Source organism: Chiloscyllium plagiosum, chromosome 19, assembly GCF_004010195.1.
Source record: "Chiloscyllium plagiosum isolate BGI_BamShark_2017 chromosome 19, ASM401019v2, whole genome shotgun sequence".
Classification (NCBI taxonomy): domain Eukaryota; kingdom Metazoa; phylum Chordata; class Chondrichthyes; order Orectolobiformes; family Hemiscylliidae; genus Chiloscyllium; species Chiloscyllium plagiosum.
The window spans coordinates 56,130,154-56,149,153 of NC_057728.1; the positions used below are offsets into that span (position 1 = coordinate 56,130,154).

At 45.1% G+C, this 19,000-nt stretch overlaps 1 protein-coding gene across 1 annotated transcript; it reads left to right on the forward strand.

Moving 5' to 3' along the window:
• The first annotated feature begins 32 nt into the window (after window positions 1–32).
• kics2 (KICSTOR subunit 2) lies at window positions 33–15,308 on the forward strand. The gene is made up of 3 exons (XM_043709961.1): window positions 33–484; window positions 8,305–8,593; window positions 14,173–15,308. Exons 1-3 carry the CDS (start codon window positions 238–240, stop codon window positions 14,987–14,989), a joined length of 1,353 nt encoding a protein of 450 aa, XP_043565896.1. The 5' UTR covers window positions 33–237; the 3' UTR covers window positions 14,990–15,308.
• The last annotated feature ends 3,692 nt before the right edge of the window (window positions 15,309–19,000 follow it).

Genomic DNA, 19,000 nt, shown 5'->3' on the forward strand with positions numbered 1-19,000 from the left:
TGTGAGGGGATGGGGAAGGGGGTGGGTTCGGAGGACATTGAGGGGTGTCTCTGGGCCCAGGGAGCATCTCTCGGTCCCGGATCAGGTTCCGGTCCCTGTCCCTCCCCCTCCCTCCCGGCGCCCGGCTGCAGCTGGAGACCGAGACCGCGGCCTCTCCCTCACTCCCCTCCCTCCCTGTGGCCGGGCCCCGCTCTCCTCCCGAGGCCTCTCCCTCAGTCTCTGGGCCCCGGGCTGGCGATGAGCGATCCCCCGGCGGGGCTGGGCCCGGGTCAGGGCCCGGTGCCGGTGGAGCAGGCGGTCTTGGAGACCTTCTTCTCGCAGCTGGGGGTGTGCTCCCATGACCGCGCCAAGGACTATGTGGAGCGGGAGAAGGAGAGCAGCCGCAGCGCGGGCCCCTCCTGGAGCGGAATCCTCGCCGCACTCGCTCACCTGGCGGCCGCCGAGAAGGCCTACCACAGCATGGGCTTCCTGGGGCAGAAACTGGGTAAGGGGCAAAAACCGGGGTAAACACTGGGTAAGGGGGTAACTGGGGTAAACACTGAGTAAGGGCATAACTGAAGCAGACACTGGGTAAGGGGGTAACTGGGGTAAACAATGGGTAAGGAGGTAAAAACCAGGGTAAACACTGGGTAAGGGGTAACTGAAGCAGACACTGGGTAAGGGGGTAACTGGGGTAAACACTGGGTAAGGGGATAACTGGGGTAAACACTGAGTAAGGGGGTAACTGGGGTAAACACTGGGTAAGGAGGCAAAAACCAGGGTAAACACTGGGTAAGGGGTAACTGAAGCAGACACTGGGTAAGGGGGTAACTGGGGTAAACAATGGGTAAGGAGGTAAAAACCAGGGTAAACACTGGGTAAGGGGTAACTGAAGCAGACACTGGGTAAGGGGGTAACTGGGGTAAACAATGGGTAAGGAGGTAAAAACCAGGGTAAACACTGGGTAAGGGGTAACTGAAGCAGACACTGGGTAAGGGGGTAACTGGGGTAAACAATGGGTAAGGAGGTAAAAACCAGGGTAAACACTGGGTAAGGGGTAACTGAAGCAGACACTGGGTAAGGGGGTAACTGGGGTAAACAATGGGTAAGGAGGTAAAAACCAGGGTAAACACTGGGTAAGGGGTAACTGAAGCAGACACTGGGTAAGGGGGTAACTGGGGTAAACAATGGGTAAGGAGGTAAAAACCAGGGTAAACACTGGGTAAGGGGTAACTGAAGCAGACACTGGGTAAGGGGGTAACTGGGGTAAACAATGGGTAAGGAGGTAAAAACCAGGGTAAACACTGGGTAAGGGGTAACTGAAGCAGACACTGGGTAAGGGGGTAACTGGGGTAAACAATGGGTAAGGAGGTAAAAACCAGGGTAAACACTGGGTAAGGGGTAACTGAAGCAGACACTGGGTAAGGGGGTAACTGGGGTAAACAATGGGTAAGGAGGTAAAAACCAGGGTAAACACTGGGTAAGGGGTAACTGAAGCAGACACTGGGTAAGGGGGTAACTGGGGTAAACAATGGGTAAGGAGGTAAAAACCAGGGTAAACACTGGGTAAGGGAGGTGAGTGGGTAATTGGGCAAGTTGTAATGAGCAGGGGCTAATTGAGAGAAGGGGCTATCTTAGGGGAAGTGGAAATGGGGAGGAGAGGGTCAGGATGGTGGGTTAACAAGAACTGAGAGGGTGCATAAAGACATTTGGGATCATGTGGTGGGAGGGAGATGTGGAGGAGCTGGGGAATCAATGGAGAGAGTGGGGATATGTAGGAAGAATGTTTTCCTTGTTTTCGAAGTCTAGGACCTGGCACACAGTCTCAGGGTACAGGATAGGATTGCAAAAGGTTAGTATGTGGGTGCAGCAAGTAATCAGGAAAGCTAATAGAATAATGTCTTGTTGCGAGGGGAATTGAATGCAAGAGTAGGGGCTTTATGGATCATTTATACTGAGACTACATCTGGAGTACAGTGTACAGTACTGACCACCATACTTACAGAAGGAAGTTAATGCATTGGAATCAGATCATAGGTTTGCTAGGCTATTGGAATGAGCAGATTACCTTATGAGGAAAGGTGAGACAGGTCAGGCCTGTGATCTCTAGAGTTTAGAAGAGTCAGAGATGACTTATTTGAAACGATAAGCCTGTGAGGGGACTTCACCATGTGGATGTTGAAAGGATGATTCCTCTTTTGGGAGAAACTAGGACTAGGGGGTCAGAGTTTAAAACTGAGGGGTTGCCTGTTTAAAACAGATGAGGGAGCAATTCCTTTTCTTTCTGAGAGGAGTTGTCTTTGGAATTCCCTTCCTCAAAAGGCAGTGGATGCAGAACCTTCAAATATATTTAAGGCAGAGGCAGATAGATTCTTGATTACTATGGGCACGGAAGATTATTGGGGATATGCAGGAATGTAGAGTTGAGGTTAAAATCAGATCAACTATGATTTTATTGAACAGCAGTGCATTCACTCTCTCTGTCCATGCTATCCTCACCACCCTGACCCTCCCTTCTCCCTATTCCCCTTCTCTCCCAATAAATCCCCTTACCTCAATCACCCCCACTCATTACACCCTGCCCAATTACCCACTCATCTCTGCCTCTAGTTACCCTAAAACTCCCTTGGATTACCCCATACCCACTTATTTCCACTTTTCCTCCTTCCCCAGTTACATCTCACCCCTCTGCCCCTAGTTACACCTGCTTTGTTCATACGATAGACCTTTTAGGACTGAAATGAGGAAAAGTCCCTTCAAAGGATAGTGAACCTCTACCAAACAATGCATTCAGATGGTGGAGAATCAAAGATGAGGGTGAAGAGGCAATATAGGAGAGGGAAACGGTGGAACACATTGAAACATACACATTTTGAGGGGTTAGACAGGGCATAGATAGATTCTGGATCAGTGGTGCTGTTCAGGGCTGAGGAAATGACCTGGGAGTTGCAGTGGGAGATAGAGATGTTTCTGCTTGTGGGGAGTCAAGGACCAGAGGACATCATCTCAGAGTGAAGGGTCACCTATTTAAGATAGAGATGAGGAGGAAACAAAAACGCTAAGAACTGCAGCTGCTGGAAATTAGAAACAAAATCAGAAATTCCAGCAGGTCTGGGAGAGAAAGGGTCGATAAAATGTGGCGCTGGAAAAAGCACAGCAGGTCAGGCAGCATCTGAGGAGCAGGAGAGTCGACATTTCAGGCATAAGGACTGGGGAGAGGGGGAAGGGAGCTGAGAAATAAATGGGTGGGGCTGGGGCTGAGGGAAAGATAGGTGAGGTGGCGATAGAACTGAAGAAAGGTCACGTGACCCGAAATGTTAACTTTGCTTTCTCTGCACGGCAATGAGGAGGAGCTTCTCTCAGAGGACAGTGATTCTCAGGAATACTCGCAGAGAGCTGTCAAGGCTGCGTCATTAGTATATTCAAGGCTAGAATAGACAGATTTTTCGGCCATACGGGAATCAAGGGGGTTAGGGGGAACAAGTAAGAATCAGTGTTGAGGATTTTCAGAGCAGCCAAGATCTCACTGAATGATGGAGTCAGGGCTCAATGAACCAAATGACTACTTCTGCTCCTTGTCTTAAGAGGAAGTGAAAAGCTGTGAAGGGAATGGGACAGTGCATGGAGGAGGGAGGTGGGGTAAATAAGTGGAGAGTTGGAGGGGGGGGGACAAAGAGGAAGTGTATCTTTCTGGGCGTGTGTTTGAGCTAAGGTTTCTGTGTCACGTGTACACTTGTGAGCTTAGCTAGGTGATACAGTGTTTGCACAAGTTTATAACTACATGAACCTGTTATGTATACATAAACTGAAGTGGGGTGGGGTATTTGGTTTTGCGTTTGTGTCTTGAAGCTAATACACTAGAATGCTGACCTTAATTTTATTCTCCAGTTTCTGGAATAGGCAAGTATTCTACAGCTTTCCGACTCGATTGTGTGTGCTACCCACTGAGCCATGATAGTTACAACTCTGGAGATGTCATTCGTCTGAAAGTTAACTCTGTTTCTCTCCACAGATTCTGTCTGACCTGTTGAGCTTTCCCAGCTTTTCCTTTGTTCTCGTTTCTGCCGTATTTCTGCATTTCAGAATCTGCAATATTTTCTGCAGCTCAGGAAATGTGTATCGGACCGGATTGTTTGAGGATAGTATGTAAAAAGATGTTCAGTTCAGTGCTGAAAATGGGACGGTGTCGTGTTGTCCCCAATCTTTGTGACTTGTTTTTCTTTTCAAAGAAAATGACCTCGAGTTTTCCTTTGATTTTGTTGTTTTGGTGAAATTTGCCTGGAATTAATGAAAATAGTGGAAAAGTTGGTGGAATTTTAAGCTGTTTTGCGTTAGTTAGAAAAAAATGCTCATGTTGGAAGGTAGAAATGGCCCCAGATTGAATGATCACCAAACTAATACAGTTTGTAACTAGATTAGGAATTTTGTCCAAAGTGAAAGCGATGTTTCAGTGTCTTTTAAGAAAGTGTCAGTGCTGTGCTTATTCCTTCTGTTCTAATTGCTGACACAACTGCACATCCATCCTCTACACACGGACTCTCAATCGTTGGCTCACAGCCATGCCGATCCACTTAACATATGTCCAGAAAAACTAAAACTGGAAGGGATTTTTAATCTATATTTATTTTAATAACAATTTGAGATACCGTAGGTAGGTAATTTGAGAAGTAACATGTGGCGAGCGTTACAGGCTTCTGGGAGCTTGATACCTGTAGTTTTCAGAGCAACTGGGGGCTTCCTGATGTCTCAGTTTGTTGTAAGCTAATCAATAAAAATTGATTATTCTGATTAATCAAAAAGCTATTTCTTGTTGTGTCATAGGATTAAAAGGCTAGTACAGCGATCTGTCTTGGTCTTATTTGGTCTAGCTACTTATTAACCAACTCATTGGTGTTTTGTCTAAAGTACCAGATGGTGATTATTGAATATCATTAATATATTTTTTGGGGGGAAGGGATTCAAAAAATGATCATGCTTAGTAGAAAGGCTGCGATCAATCCCATCTAAATGGCTCCTGTAATGTGGGGGATGGCAAAGACAGCCTATATCAGTTTGACTGTAACTCATTTTATCGTTGATATATTCCCTTTGGAAAGCTAGCCATTGCTTTCCATTAGAGAAGGAACTGTAAGTAGTCAGTATTTGAAATGGCAATAATGCCTAGTGATTTTGTAGTTAAAAGAAGTTTAGATGGAGAGTTTTTGCTGTTGTGAGTACTAAAAGGGAAAGACTTGCAGGGCTGATGTGTTCAGTGTTATATGAAAACAAGGAATGTGTTCATATAATGCTTTATCATGTCTCATGTGTTATAATTATCACTTACTCCTGATGCGCAACCACTTTTGTTATGTAGGAAAATGTGGCAACTGTGGGGCGGCACAGTGGCGCAGTGGTTAGCACTCTTGCCTCACAGCGCCAGGGACTCAGGTTCGATTCCAGCCTCGGGCGACTGTCTGTGTGAAGTTTGCATGTTCTCCCAGTGTCTGTGTGGGTTTCCTCTGGGTGCTCTGGTTTCCTCCCACAGTCCAAAAGATGTGCAGGTTAGGTGAATTGGCCATGCTAAATTGCCTGTAGAGTTAGATGCATTAGTTAGGGGGAATGGGCCTGGGTGGGTTACTCTTCGGATGGTCTGTGTGGACTAGTTGGGCTGAAGGGCCTGGTTCCACACTGTAGGGAATCTAATCTAAATCTAATCTAATGTTTGCATAGCAGCAAATGAGGCCAGTGACTTTAAAGCAAAACTCACATTTATATCAAGCTTCTTATTATCACTAAGCAGCTTTTGAAGTGTAGTCCCTGTTGGCACGTACAAAGTGCTGCAGCCAGTTTGTGTACAGCAAGCTCCCACAAATCACAAGGTGATAATAACCAGGTAATTTGTTATTGTAATGTCCTGCTCTCTTTCGGAATAGCCATGGGATGTTTTTCATCCACCAGTGAAGATAGGCAGAGCCCCAGTTAAAACTGAGACCTTGTGATTCAGAGGTGAGACCAGCAGAGCACCAGGTGATTTGACGATCTTAATGCCTTTGTGATATTGGCAGGTGCAGGATTTTTACTCTGGATGGTGGGGGAGGTCTCTGATTTTTAAATTGGAGGAAAAGTTACGAGAAGACAAATCTTCTCTGGTTGGAGAATTAGGGACTAGAATGAACTAGGTTTAAAGTTCTCAACAAAATATTGAGAGAGTCTGAGAGGCAGTTCTTATGTAGAATTGTTGAAGCACAGGATGCTTTGTCCCAGGAAGTATTCAAGGCAGAAACCATGAAGGATGCAGTCTTAGGAGAACACAGTATTGGGATTTTAAAAATTCTTTTATGAGATGTGGGCAATAGTGGTGTTTATTGCCCATCCCTAATTGCCCTTGAACTGAATGACTTGCTGTGCCATTTCAGAAAGCACTTCTGATTCAGCCATATTGATTTGGGTCTGGAGTCACATGTAGGCCACCACTAGATTTTGTAATGGAGGTGGTCAGAGGATGATGTTGAAAGACTCACATTATAGATAAACATATGTATGCTATTCCACATTGCCGTACCTGTGCAAAATTGTTTAAATGTACATGGGCGTGCATTTGTCTGTTACGTACACAGCCTTGCATTTGCTTAGGGACACATGCTTTTCTATATAGAGTATTACAGCATGGAAACAGACCCTTTGGTCCAACCAGTCCACGCCGCACATTCCCAAACTGAACTAGTCCCACCTGCCTGTGTTTAGCCTATATCTTTCCAAACCTTTCCTGTTCATAAACTTATCCAACTATCTTTTAAACGTTGTGACTGTACCTGTATCCACCATTTTATCTGACAGTTCATTCCATACACGAATGCTCTCTGTGTAAAAAAACAAAGTTGCCCCTCAGGTCCCTTTTAAATCTTTCTCTGCTCACCTTACAAATATGCCCCCTAGTTTTGAGCTCGCCCACCATAGGGAAAAGACCCTTGTCATTCATTTTATCTATGCTCCTCATGATTTTATAAACCTCAGTAAGGTCACACCTCAACCTCCTATACTGCAGTGAAAAAGTCGCAGTCTTTCCAGTCTATTTTTAAATCTCAAGGCCTCCATTTCTGACAACATCCGGTTAAATCTTTTCTGAACCCTCTCCAGTTTAATATTAGCTTTGCTGCAGCAGGGTGACCAGAACTGGACACAGTTGTCCTGAAGACCTGCAGTGTTTTTGGCAGGAGTTCAGTACAGTGCAGTGGTGGAGGGTGAAACACGAGTGCTCTCAGTCAGTAAGAGTCTGTATCTAGAGTTAGCGTTTTGAGTGAGCAGGCTCTGAATTTAAAGCTTCTGCTAAAGCATTCAAAGGCTTAAATGTGACATTTTTTCTTTGTTGTGTAGGTACCAATCTGCTGAGTGACAACACCTTTTAAACTCTAAAGCGCTTACCTTTCAGTCACATTTATTGGATTTCACCATCAAGTTGTTTTTGTTTATCTCATTCCACAGAGCAGAACCAGGTCTAGGCCTGTGCTTCCTCAAACCACTTCCCATTGTGACTCCTTTATGAGGCTTGAAAGTTATCATAACCCCTGAGTGAATACTGTGAGGGGGGTGGGGAGAGACCTGTGCGAACAAGGAGGTAGGTGATGTGGGGGAGTGGGGTGGAATCCTGTCTGCGTGAGGGTCTGCCTTTTATTGTGCGTCACATTTATTATAACCTGGTCAGAACTGCACAGCAGCCATTACTGCCTCACAGCTCTCAGCCCCTTTGGGATCTGACCCCCACTTTGTGGATCTAATGGATTCAAACAAAGGGTAGTTGTGTAAAATCATTGTCTTAAGCAGATCCACTTCATCACAGCTGATTTATTTTAAGAATGGTTTTCAGTGCTAATATGACAGGGAGCTCTCAGGTTTAGCTGCTACTTTGATACCAGAGCTGAGTCAGTAGAGACTGAACAGGCTGGGGTTCATTCCTCCCGGAAAGGGCAGAGGTGTCATCATATTTGTCTATAAAATTATGAAGAGGCTACTTAGGGTGGACATGAAGAAGATGTCCTACTTGTGTGTGGGAGCGCAAATGAAGAGGTTATAAAACATCATCTAGTCACAAATTAATCCAGCTGGGAATTTGGGTAACTAAGTTCTTTTTTTGAAGAGTGTTTAGAAAGCAGAACTCAATACCAGAAGGAGTAGTTATGATGAACAACACAGGCGCATGAAAAAGGACAGATTAACACATGGGGGTGAAAAGGATTGGTTGTTAAAGTGAGCTGAAGTAAAGCGGGAGAAGACTCATGTGGAGAATGGGCCTATTTCTGTTGTGTAAAAGTCTATATAACTCTTTCTTCTATCTGGTCGGACGTGCAGGTGGGCAGTCATTCTTCAGTCGGAAGGATTCCATTCGATCTATCTACACGTCCCTCCACAGTGAGCTGCGCAAGTTGGCCACCACTGCACAGAACTCAGCGACAGGGACCCCCCCCTATCTGGAAGAGCTCCTCTCCCACCTTTCCGAGCAGCTTTGCTTTTTCATTCAGGCTCGAATGGAAATCGCTGACTTCTATGAGAAGATGTATTCCCTCAGCACACAGAAGTCCATCCATTCGACAGAGGTGGTGCACGCGCTGGAGGCTATTCTGCAGAAATACAGTTCCAGGTGAGTACTAGACCCAGTGATCCAAGCAGGCATGAGCTGGACTGTTGAACAAAGCAGAACCATAAGTGATGGCCAGTGGAAGGTGAGGAGTCTGAGAAACAGTAAGTAAGGGAAAGCAGTTGTCATTGGCTGAAGAATCAGTAACCAGAGGACACAGAATTAAGGTGATTGGAAGAAGAACAAGAGGCGTGTTGAGGATAATCTTTTTGACACAATGCCGTGGTAGATTTTGGCGGCATGGTGGCTCAGTGGTTAGCACTGCTGCTGCGGCACCAGGGACCCAGGTTCGATTCCAGCTTTGGGCAACTGTGTGGGTTTCCTCCAGGTTCTCTGGTTTCCCCCCGTAGTCCAAAGATGTGACAGTCAGATGGATTGCCCATGCTAAATTATCCAGAGTGTCATGTGATGTGTAGGTTAGGTGGATTATCCATGGGAAATTACAGGGTTACAGGGATTGGGTGGTAGGGTGGGTCTGGGTGGGATGTTCTTCAGAGCGGTGGCATGGACTCGATGGGCTGAATGGCTTGCTTCCACACTGTAGGGATGCTATGATTAATAGTTCTGGAGAAGGGTCAGTGGACCTGAACTGTTAGCTCTGTTTACTCTCTACAGATAAAGCCAGAACTGCTGAGGTTTTCCAGTAATTTCTGTTTTGTTTCTGATTTCCAGCATCTGCAATTCTTTGTCCTTTTTTTATCAACTTAATAGTGGCCAATAAAAGAAAATTTTGGGATAAATATTTGGAGAAACGATTGCTGGGGATCTGAGAAAGAGTCAGGGTGTGGAATTGACAGTGTTGTTCTTCACAAGACTTGGTACAGATTCCATAAGACCATAGGATGTATGAGCAGATGTAGGCCATTCAACCCATCAGGTCGGCACTGTTATTCAGTGAGATCACAGCTGATCTGATAATGCTTATCTCCATTTTCTTGGTATCCCATAATCCTTGATCCCTTTACAGATTGAAAATGTTTCTATCCTCAGCCTTGAATATACTTAATGACCCAGCCTCAACAGCCCTCTGTGGTAAACAATTCCACAGATTTACTATTCTCTGAGAGAAAAAAAAAACTCATCATATCTGTCTTAGGTGGGCAAGCCCTTATTCTGAGATTATGCCCTCTGGTCCTAGACTCTTCCACAAGACAAAACAACCTCTCCACATCTACTCTGTCAAAATCTCCAATAAGGTCACTCCTCATTCTTTTGCACGCCAATGAGCACAGGAGCAACCAACTCAACCTCTCCTCACAACATGCTGTCTCCATGTCCAGGATAACCTAGTGAATTTTCTCTTGCCAACCTCCAATACCAGTACAGCTCCTCTTAGATAAAGAGCCCAAAACTGTTCACAGTATTCCAGCTGCGATTTCTCCTGTAGTGAATGATTCTGCTGACAAAATTACAGCAGAAGCTTGTGTGGTTTATAGGTGATTTGTCAGAAGGATTATACATTTTTCCAATGCTTTTTTTTGTATCTCTGACAGCGTGGAGCTTATCATCCATGAGCTCATTAACTGGGAAGATTTCATCCAATTAAAAAGGTCACGTTGTCATTCTCAAAATTTAATCTTCAGAATGTCATTGCTAATCATTGCCCTTGCCTAATTGCTCTGGAGGAGTTGGTGGTGAGCTGTCTTCTCGGACTCCTGTGGTTAGGCAGAGAGATGTAAGACTCTGAAGCCGTGCCAATGTAGGATTGGTCACTCTGTCCCCAAGTCAGATGGCCGTGAGACTTGGAAAAGGGGCAACTTGGAGTTGGCAGTGATCCCATGATCAGTTGTTGCCCTGTCCCTCAGAGGTAGCAGAGGTCACAGTCTTGGGAGCTGCTGCTGAAGGAGCCTTGGTGAGCTGTTGAAGTGCATTATGTTGAAGGTTGGTGCACACTACAGCTACAGTGCATTGGGTGGTGGAGGGAATGGATGATTAAACTACACCATCCACTCTACCCTCAAGCTATCTAGAGAGTCTTCTGCTGCTTGTGTTGCTCAAAATTGAAACTGGTTCTGGGAACATCACATGACTGCTCACGCCATGTGATGTGTTGCACATTACAGAAATTGCTGGAGAAATACAGCATGTCTGGCAGCATCTGTGGAGAGAGAAACTTGAGATATCATTTTGAGTCCAGTTCTAAAGCAGAGTACTCTGTATTTGTTTCAGAATTCCAGCATCTGCAGGAGCTTTCCTTAATTCGATGTGTTCCATGTCCCTGACCTACTGGCCACTTTCATTGCACATTATAACGAACTGATCAACTTTTCTAAATCACCTGCACCAACTCCCTTGGAGTGCTCATGGTTATTCATGCATTATCTATCAGTGAAGGGCTGTCTGTAATTTGATACATTGTCCTGGCCTACTTCCTGCTTCCCCTATGAATGAAGAATTCAGCAATAGTTTATTTACCAAGTGCTGCCACGTGGCTGCATTTTTATTGTTCTTACTGGACCTTTTATGGCATTTCTCCTTCAGTTGTAGCTCAGTGTTGGCACTTAGCACCGAGTCAGCAGTTTATGAGTTTGTATCTCACTCGAGGGATGTGAGCACAGAATATATGCACCAAATGGCACTGCAGAACTGTCAGGGAACCTAGTTCACTCCCAGCTGAGACACAGCTGTGGAAGGAGGGAAAAGGCAGAATTTTGATTAATGCAGCATCTGTATTTGAGGATTTCCCAAAGCGCCTTATGGCTAGCTATTTAAAATATAGGAATGCTGAAAGAAGAAATGAAATGTATCTGTTTGTGTACAGTAAGATGACTCAAAAACAGTATTGTAATCATGACCCGATAATGTGTTCCAGTGATTTGGGTTAAGGGATAAATATCAGTCAGGACAATTGGGAGAATTTTCCTTTTATCCTTTCATGGAGATGTGGGTGTTACTAGCAAGACCGATATTTCCTACTTGTCCTTACGTGTCCTTCAGAAGGTGGTGGTGAGCTGCCTTCTTGAACTACTGCAATCCTTGGGGTGCATATACTCTCAAAGTGCTGTTAGGAAGGAAGTTTCAACATATTGACCCTGCAATACTGAAGGAACGGCGATATATTTCCAAGCTGGGACATTCTGTGGCTTGCAGGGGAACTTGTTAGAGTTGAGAGTGTGGTGCTGGAAAAGCACAGCAGGTCAGGCAGCATCCTGGAGCAGGAAAATTGACGTTCCAGGCAAAAGCCCTTCATCAGGAATGGTGAAGCTCATTGCTGATGAAGGGCTTTTGCTCAAAACGTCGATTTTCCTTCTCCTCGGATGCTGCCTGACTAGCTGTGCTTTTCCGGCACCAGTGCTCACTTTCGTCTGGAGGAACTTGTTACCCTTGTCTTCTTTTGTGGTACAGGTTGAGAGTTTGGAAGCTGCTGACAAAGGATCTTTAATGGATTACGACAATGCACCATGTAGAACTCTGCGCAGTGGGGAGGGCAGTGAATGTTAAAGTGGTGAATGGGGTGTCGATGAAGTGGGCTGCTTTGTCCAAAATGGTGACAAGTCCTGAGTGTTGTCAGAATTGCACTCAACCAGTAAAGTGTAGATTTCTCTGGCTGTTTTAAATAATGCCGACAGATAGTTTACATCCACCAGAGGTGGTGGTTGTGAAAGTGTTCCAGTGTAAAAGCCACAGGAAGTTAGCATGGAGGTACCACACTTAATTAAGCAGGTGAATGGAATGCCATCTTTTATTATCAGAGATATTGAATGTGAAAGTAATTAGTTGTGCAAGGCATTGGTGAGACCATATTTTGAATATTGTTTGCATTTTTGGTCTCCTCGTTTAAGGAAGTTAGTACCTGGAATGAGCAGGTTGTATAATGTGGGAAGGTTGGATAGAGTTGGCTTGTTTTACGTGGAATCTAGAATAGTTGTGTGTTGATTTGTTTGGAGGTTATATGATCCTGAATGGTCTTGACAAAGTGGGCATGTTAAGGATGTTTCTGCTTGTCTGGGTGAGCCCAGACTGGGGCTATTGTTTTAAAATTACCGCTGCCCTTTTGGAACAGAAATGAGGAGAGAGTTTTGTTTCTCTCTCCGATTGATGTGTGAATGTGGAACTCACTGCTTTAGAAGGTCATGAGGCAGAGTCATTGAGCTTTTTAACGCAGAGGTAGATAAATTCCTGTTAGACAAAAGAATGAAAAGTTATTGGGACTAAATGAGGATGTGGAAATCGGAACACAAACGGATTGACCACGGTCTTATTGAATAATGGAGTAGTCTTGAAGGGTGACATGGTCTACCTCTTCTCCCAGTTTGTGTTTTCATGTGTAACCTCAGTTTAACATCACAACCTGAAGATACTGACAGTGCAACGCTCCCTTCATAGTAAATGTACATTTTGAGGTCTCCGAAGTCTGTCTAAATGACAACACTGTTATCCGACATGACCATCCTTGGCCTCTTCCATTGCCAAAACAAACTACAGCACAAATTGGTGGAACAATTTCACCTGGGCAGCTTACAGCCCAGAGGGCTCAACATTGAGTTTTCCAATTTCAAATAACCCTTTATCTGCAGCTCCCCCACACCCAACCCCAGTCCTGAAGAAGGGTTACACCCAAAACGTCGACTTCTCCATCTCCTGATGCTGCCTGGCTTGTTGTGTTCTTCCAGCCTCCTGCCTGTCTATTTCGGATTCCAGCATCTGAGTTTTTTTGTCTCCAATCCACTTAGCCATGGCTAACTTTTAAAGAAACATTGAAAAACAAGGAGTAGTAGCAGCCCTTTGAGCCTGCTCCACCGTTCAATATGATCATGGCTGATCATCCAACTCAGTCCCCTGTGCCCACTTTCATCCCAAAACCTTTGAATCCCTTTATTCTTAATAACTATATCTCCTTCTTGACAACACTCAATGTTTTGACCTTAATGGGCTTTCTGTGACAGAGAATTCCACAGGCTCCCACTGTCTGCCTGAAGACAATACTCCACATCTCAATCCTAAATGACCTACCCCATCTCCTTTCACTCTGACCCCTGATTCTGCATTCCCCATTCATTGAGAATGTCTTTCCTGCATCTATCCTGTCTCGTCCATTTAGGATCTTAGAGGTTTCCATGCCATCCTTTCACTCTTTCTAAACTCCAGTGAATATAGTCTTAACTAATCCAGTCTCTCTTCATATGTTAATCTTGCCATCCCTGGAATCAGTCTGGTAAACCTTTGTTGCCCTTGCTCCATAGCCAGAATGTCCCTCCTCAGATACGGAGACCAAAACTGAACATAAATACTCCCAAGGGTAGTCTCAGCAAGGCCCTTGTGAATTGCAGCAAGACATCCCTGCTCCTGTACGGGAATCCTCTCACTGTAAAGGGCAACATACCATTTGCTGCCTTCATTGCCTGCTGCACTTGCAATGCTTACTTTCCAGGACTGTTATATGAGGACCTCTGGGTCTTGTTGCACCTCCCCATCACCATTCAGATAGTGGCTGCTCTGATGCTCAATTATTAATGTTTTATGGATCAGGCTGCCTGGTGGGAATTGAAAATCTGATAGTTCGGGAGGTTAAGCCAACCATGCAATGTTCATGTGGCTAATTCCCAATGGATGTTTCAGAGTGTTCGCTTTTATTTCCTTAGGTTCCATCACCCCATCTTGAGCCCATTGGAGAGTAGCTTCCAGCTGGAGGTGGACGTGCTGGCTCAGCTGCTGAAGGCGCAAAATGAGATCAGTGAGTGGAAGTTCCTCCCATCGCTGCTGAACCTGCACAGCGCCCACTCCAAGCTGCAGAGCTGGGGGCAGACTTTTGAGAAGCAGCGGGAGACCAGGAAGCACCTATTCGGGGGCCAGACCCAGAAGGCCCTTCAGCCACCGCACCTCTTCCTGTGGCTGGCCAAGCTGAAGACCGCCCTGTTGGCCAAGTTCACCTTCTACTTCCACGAGGCGCTGGGCCGCCAGACCACCCCATCGGAAATGAAGGCCTTGACCGCAAAGACCAACCCGGATTACTGCGGCAAGATCTCAAGCTTCATTCGCAAGTACGACGTCGAGAATGTCTCGCTGATATTCGACAACAGGGGCTCTGAGACTTTCCAAGGCCACGGATACCACCACCCGCACTCATATAGGGAAGCACCCAAGGGGGTTGATCAATACCCGGCCGTTGTTTCCTTGCCCACTGACCGGCCCCTAATACACTGGCCCAACGTGATCATGATCATGACGGACCGAGCAGCAGAACTGAATACTTTGGACAAAATCGTCTACTTTTATGATGACAAGGTACAGAGCACCTACTTCCTGACCCGCCCCGAGCCCCAGTTCACCATTGTGGTCATCTTCGTCTCCAGGAAGTCGGAGAAAGACTCTCACTTTCTCTCCTTCCTCAACGAGCTCTCGAGCTCCCTGAAGAACTCCAAGCCCTTTGCCAGTCTGAAACCAGGATCAAAAGGCTGAAGCCAGCTGCTCTGATCCCAGTAAAGATATAGGTGCATCACTAATGATGAGAAAAGGACGATTAGAGGCGGATTCTACTGGCAGTGGATTGCAGAGTCATTTGCCAGACTTGAGTCAAGTCTTTATCTGATACTGTCAGGGGAACTGGGACTCCAGTTATTGTTTGCAACTTTGGGATATTTAAGTCTTGTAACTTGCACCCAGCTAAGAATTGTGCAAACTATTTACCACAAATGTTTTCAGTAATGACCATGCTAATGCTAACTGATGTGAGGATACAACTTACAATTATGAAATAAACACTTGAATTCAGTGCAAAGGTTGAGCTTTAATCCTATTTGTTATTGGAAACGTGTTTGAACATATTGAGGGCAAGAAACTCTGTCCTGGCACTTTATGAAGTCTTGGACTTGATCTCAAGCGAATGGGGGGTGGGGTGTCTCTCAATCTCTTATTGCTTCTGAAGCACCCACTCCAATTTAAAAAAACATCATGGGATGTGGGTATCACTGGCTGGGCCAGCATTTACTTTGAATCACTAATTGCCCTTGAGAAGATGGCAGTAACCCGTCTTGTATCGCTGCAGTCCATGTAGTGAATGTTCACCCGTTAATGCTGTTAGGGAGGGAGTTTCTAAGATTTTGACCCAGTGACACTGGAGGAACAGCAATATATTTTCAAGTCAGGATGATGAGTGACTTAGAGGAGAACCTGCAGGTGATGCTGTCCCTGGGTATCTGTTGCCCTTGTTCTTCTAGATGACAGTGGTCATGGGTTTGGAATTTCCTGCCTAAGGAGCCTTGGTAAAATTCTGCAGTGCATCTTGGAAATGGTGCACACTGCTGCTCCTGTGAATCTGTGGTGGAGGGACTGAATATTTATGGATGTGGTGCCAATCATGCAGGTTGCTTTGTCCTGGATACATATTTCTTGAGATTTTGTTGGACCTATCGGAAGGATGTTGTGAAACTTGAAAGGGTTCAGAAAAGATTTACAAGGATGTTGCCAAGGTTGGAGGATTTGAGCTATAGGGAGAGGCTGAATAGGCTGGGCTGTTTTCTCTGGAGCATCGAAGGCTGAGGGGTGACCTTCTTGAGGTTTATAAAATCATGAGGGACATGGATAGGATAAATAGACAAGGTCTTTTACCTGGGTTGGGGCAGTCCAGAACTAGAGGGCATAGGTTTAGGGTGAGAGGGGAATAATATAAAAGAGATCTAAGGGGCAACTTTTTCATGCAGAGAGTGGTGCGTGTATGGAATGAGCTGCCAGAGGAAGTAGTGGAGGCTGGTACAATTACAACATTTAAAAGGCAGCTGGATGGGTATATGAATAGGAAGGGTTTAGAGGGAAATGGGCCGGGAATAGATTGGGTTGGGATATCTGGTCGGTGTGGGTGAGTTGGACCGAAGGGTCCGTTTTGGTGCTGTACATCTCTATGACTCTATAACTGTACTCATCCAGGCATGTAGAGATATCACATACCTGACTGATGCTTTGTAGATGATGGACAGGGGAGTCAGAAGGTGAGTTACTCACTGCAGGATTCCTAGATTCTGCTCTGCTCTCATTGCCACAGTATTTATATGGCCTAGTTTCATTTCAGTTTCTGGTCAGTGATAACCTCCAGACTCTTGTATTCAACAATATTCAAGTTCTCTACAGTTGAATGGGGAAGACAGGTGTTGAGTTCATCAGAAGCCAAGCATCTTCCCCAAGAGAAAGGTAGGAATATCATGTAAGAATGTTTCAAGGTCACTCTGCTTGTGCAGTGTGCACAAAGATACTCTTCAATGAACTGTGCAGGAGGGAATGTTAGGAGCAATATGAGGTATATCTGAAACGACAAAAACAGCAGGAACTCTGCATGATGGCATAGTCGATGGAGAGAGAAAGGGAGTTAATACTCTGACACTAATATGACTCTTTGGAGTTGAACAGAGGTAGATATATTATATTTTTGTTTTCATAAATATGTATATATTATATATAGAAACGTTATGCTATTGAAAAAAGAAGAAGGGTCAGGGACAACCAATGGGAAGGGCAAAGGCTGGGACACTTCAATAACACAGGTGTCATAGAACACAGTCAAAGGGACAGGGCCCGGGAGGAGTAAGTAAAAAAGTGATCCAGAGTAGGTTTAAATATCAAACTAAATGCTCTGCCTTAAAGTAAAGTCATGATTAAGGATGCAGACTGCTCCTTAGCAGAAAGAAGTACTGAAGCCAATGGCAATTGGGAGAAACTCTGTAATGGATGAAATTGTATGTAGCACAAAGGAAGATGATTGTACTTGTTGAGGGTTGTCCCAGTCTCAGGACATTGCTGTAGGAGTTCCTCAGGGTAGTGTCCCAGGCTCAACTAACTTCAGTTACTTTGTCATTGACCTTCCCTCATTTGTGGGATGAGAGGTGAGAGTGTTCGCTGATGGCCACCAAATGTTCAGCACTTTTCAGATACTGAATCGATACATATTCATGTGCAGCAAGACCTGGACAACATTGAGGCAAGGGCTGATAAGTGGTAAATAAATTTCTGCCACACAAGTGCCAGGCAATGACCATTACCCAGCAAGAGAGAAGCTAACAATTGCCCCCTTGGCATCACTGTCACAGAATTTCCCACTGTCAACATTCTGCGGGCTACCCATTGGCAAGCAACTATACTGGTTCAGTACGGCTGCAACATAACCTCCCAACTCCTATACTCAATACTCTGACCAATAAAGGAAAGCATACCAAAGCCCGCCTTCACTATCCTATCTACCTGTGACTCTACTTTCAAGGAGCTATGAACCTGCACTCCAAGGTCTCTTTGCTGAGCAACACTCCCCAGGACCATATCATTAAGCATTTAAGTCCTGCTCCTGTGTGCTTTTCCAAATTGCAGCACCTCACATTTATCAAACTTAAACTCCATCTGCTACTCCTCAGCCCATTGGCCCAGCTGATCAAGATCCCATTGTATTCTGAGGTAACCCTCTTTGCTGTAAAGTACACCTCCAATTTTGGTGTTATCTGCAAACTTACTAACTATACCTCTTATGTTCACATCCAAATCATTTATATAAATGATGAAAAGTAGTGGACCCAGCACCGAACCTTGTGGCAGTCCACTGGTCACAGGCCTCCAGTCTGAAAAACAACCCTCCACCACCACCCTCTGTCTTCTACTTTCGGGGCAGTTCTGTATCCAAATGGCTAGTTCTCCCTATATTCCATGAGATCTAACCTTGCTAACCAGTCTCCCATGGGGAACCTTGTTGAACACTATATTGAAGTCCATATAGATTAAGACCACTGCTCTGCCCTCATCAATCCTCTTTGTTACTTCAGAAAATGCAATCAAGTTCATAAGACATGATTTCCCACACACAAAGCCATGATGACTATCCCTAAATCAGTGCTTGCCTTTCCAAATACATGTAAATCTTACCTCTCTGGATTCCCTCCAACAAATTGCCCACCATTGACGTCAGGCTCACTGGATTGTAGTTCCCTGGCTTTTCCTTACCACCTTTCTTAAATAGTGGCACCACTTTAGCCAAGCTCCAGTCTTCTGGCACCTCACCTATAACTATCAGTGATACAAATAGCTCAGCAAGGGACCAGCAATCACTTCCCTTGCTTCCCACAGAATTCTAGGGTACACCTGATCAGACTATGAGGATTGATCCACTTTTATGCATTTCAAGACATCCAGCATCTCCTTCTTCAAGATGTCACCATCTATTTCCCCACATTCTAAATACCATGGTTACAAATTAAGGGATTCTGTGGTGGATGACTCACCTCATGTTGCTCCAAAGCTTGGGCATCATCTATAATGTACAAGTCAGGAGTGTGATGGGATACTCTCCACTTTCCTGGATAAATGCAGCATAACTCAAGCTTGACACCACGCAAGACAAAGCAGCTATTGTCACTCAGACCTCATCTACACAGTAGCAGCCGTGCATCATCTACAACATGCATTGTAGCAACTCATTGAAACTCAGACAGCACATTC

Excerpts from the sequence above, each read along its gene's own strand:
- kics2 (XM_043709961.1), top strand. The coding sequence starts at position 238 with ATGAGCGATCCCCCGGCGGGGCTGGGCCCGGGTCAGGGCCCGGTGCCG. Across the intron at positions 485-8,304 it reads CTTCCTGGGGCAGAAACTGG|GTGGGCAGTCATTCTTCAGT; the intron begins GTAAGGGGCAAA and ends TCGGACGTGCAG. Across the intron at positions 8,594-14,172 it reads CTGCAGAAATACAGTTCCAG|GTTCCATCACCCCATCTTGA; the intron begins GTGAGTACTAGA and ends TTATTTCCTTAG.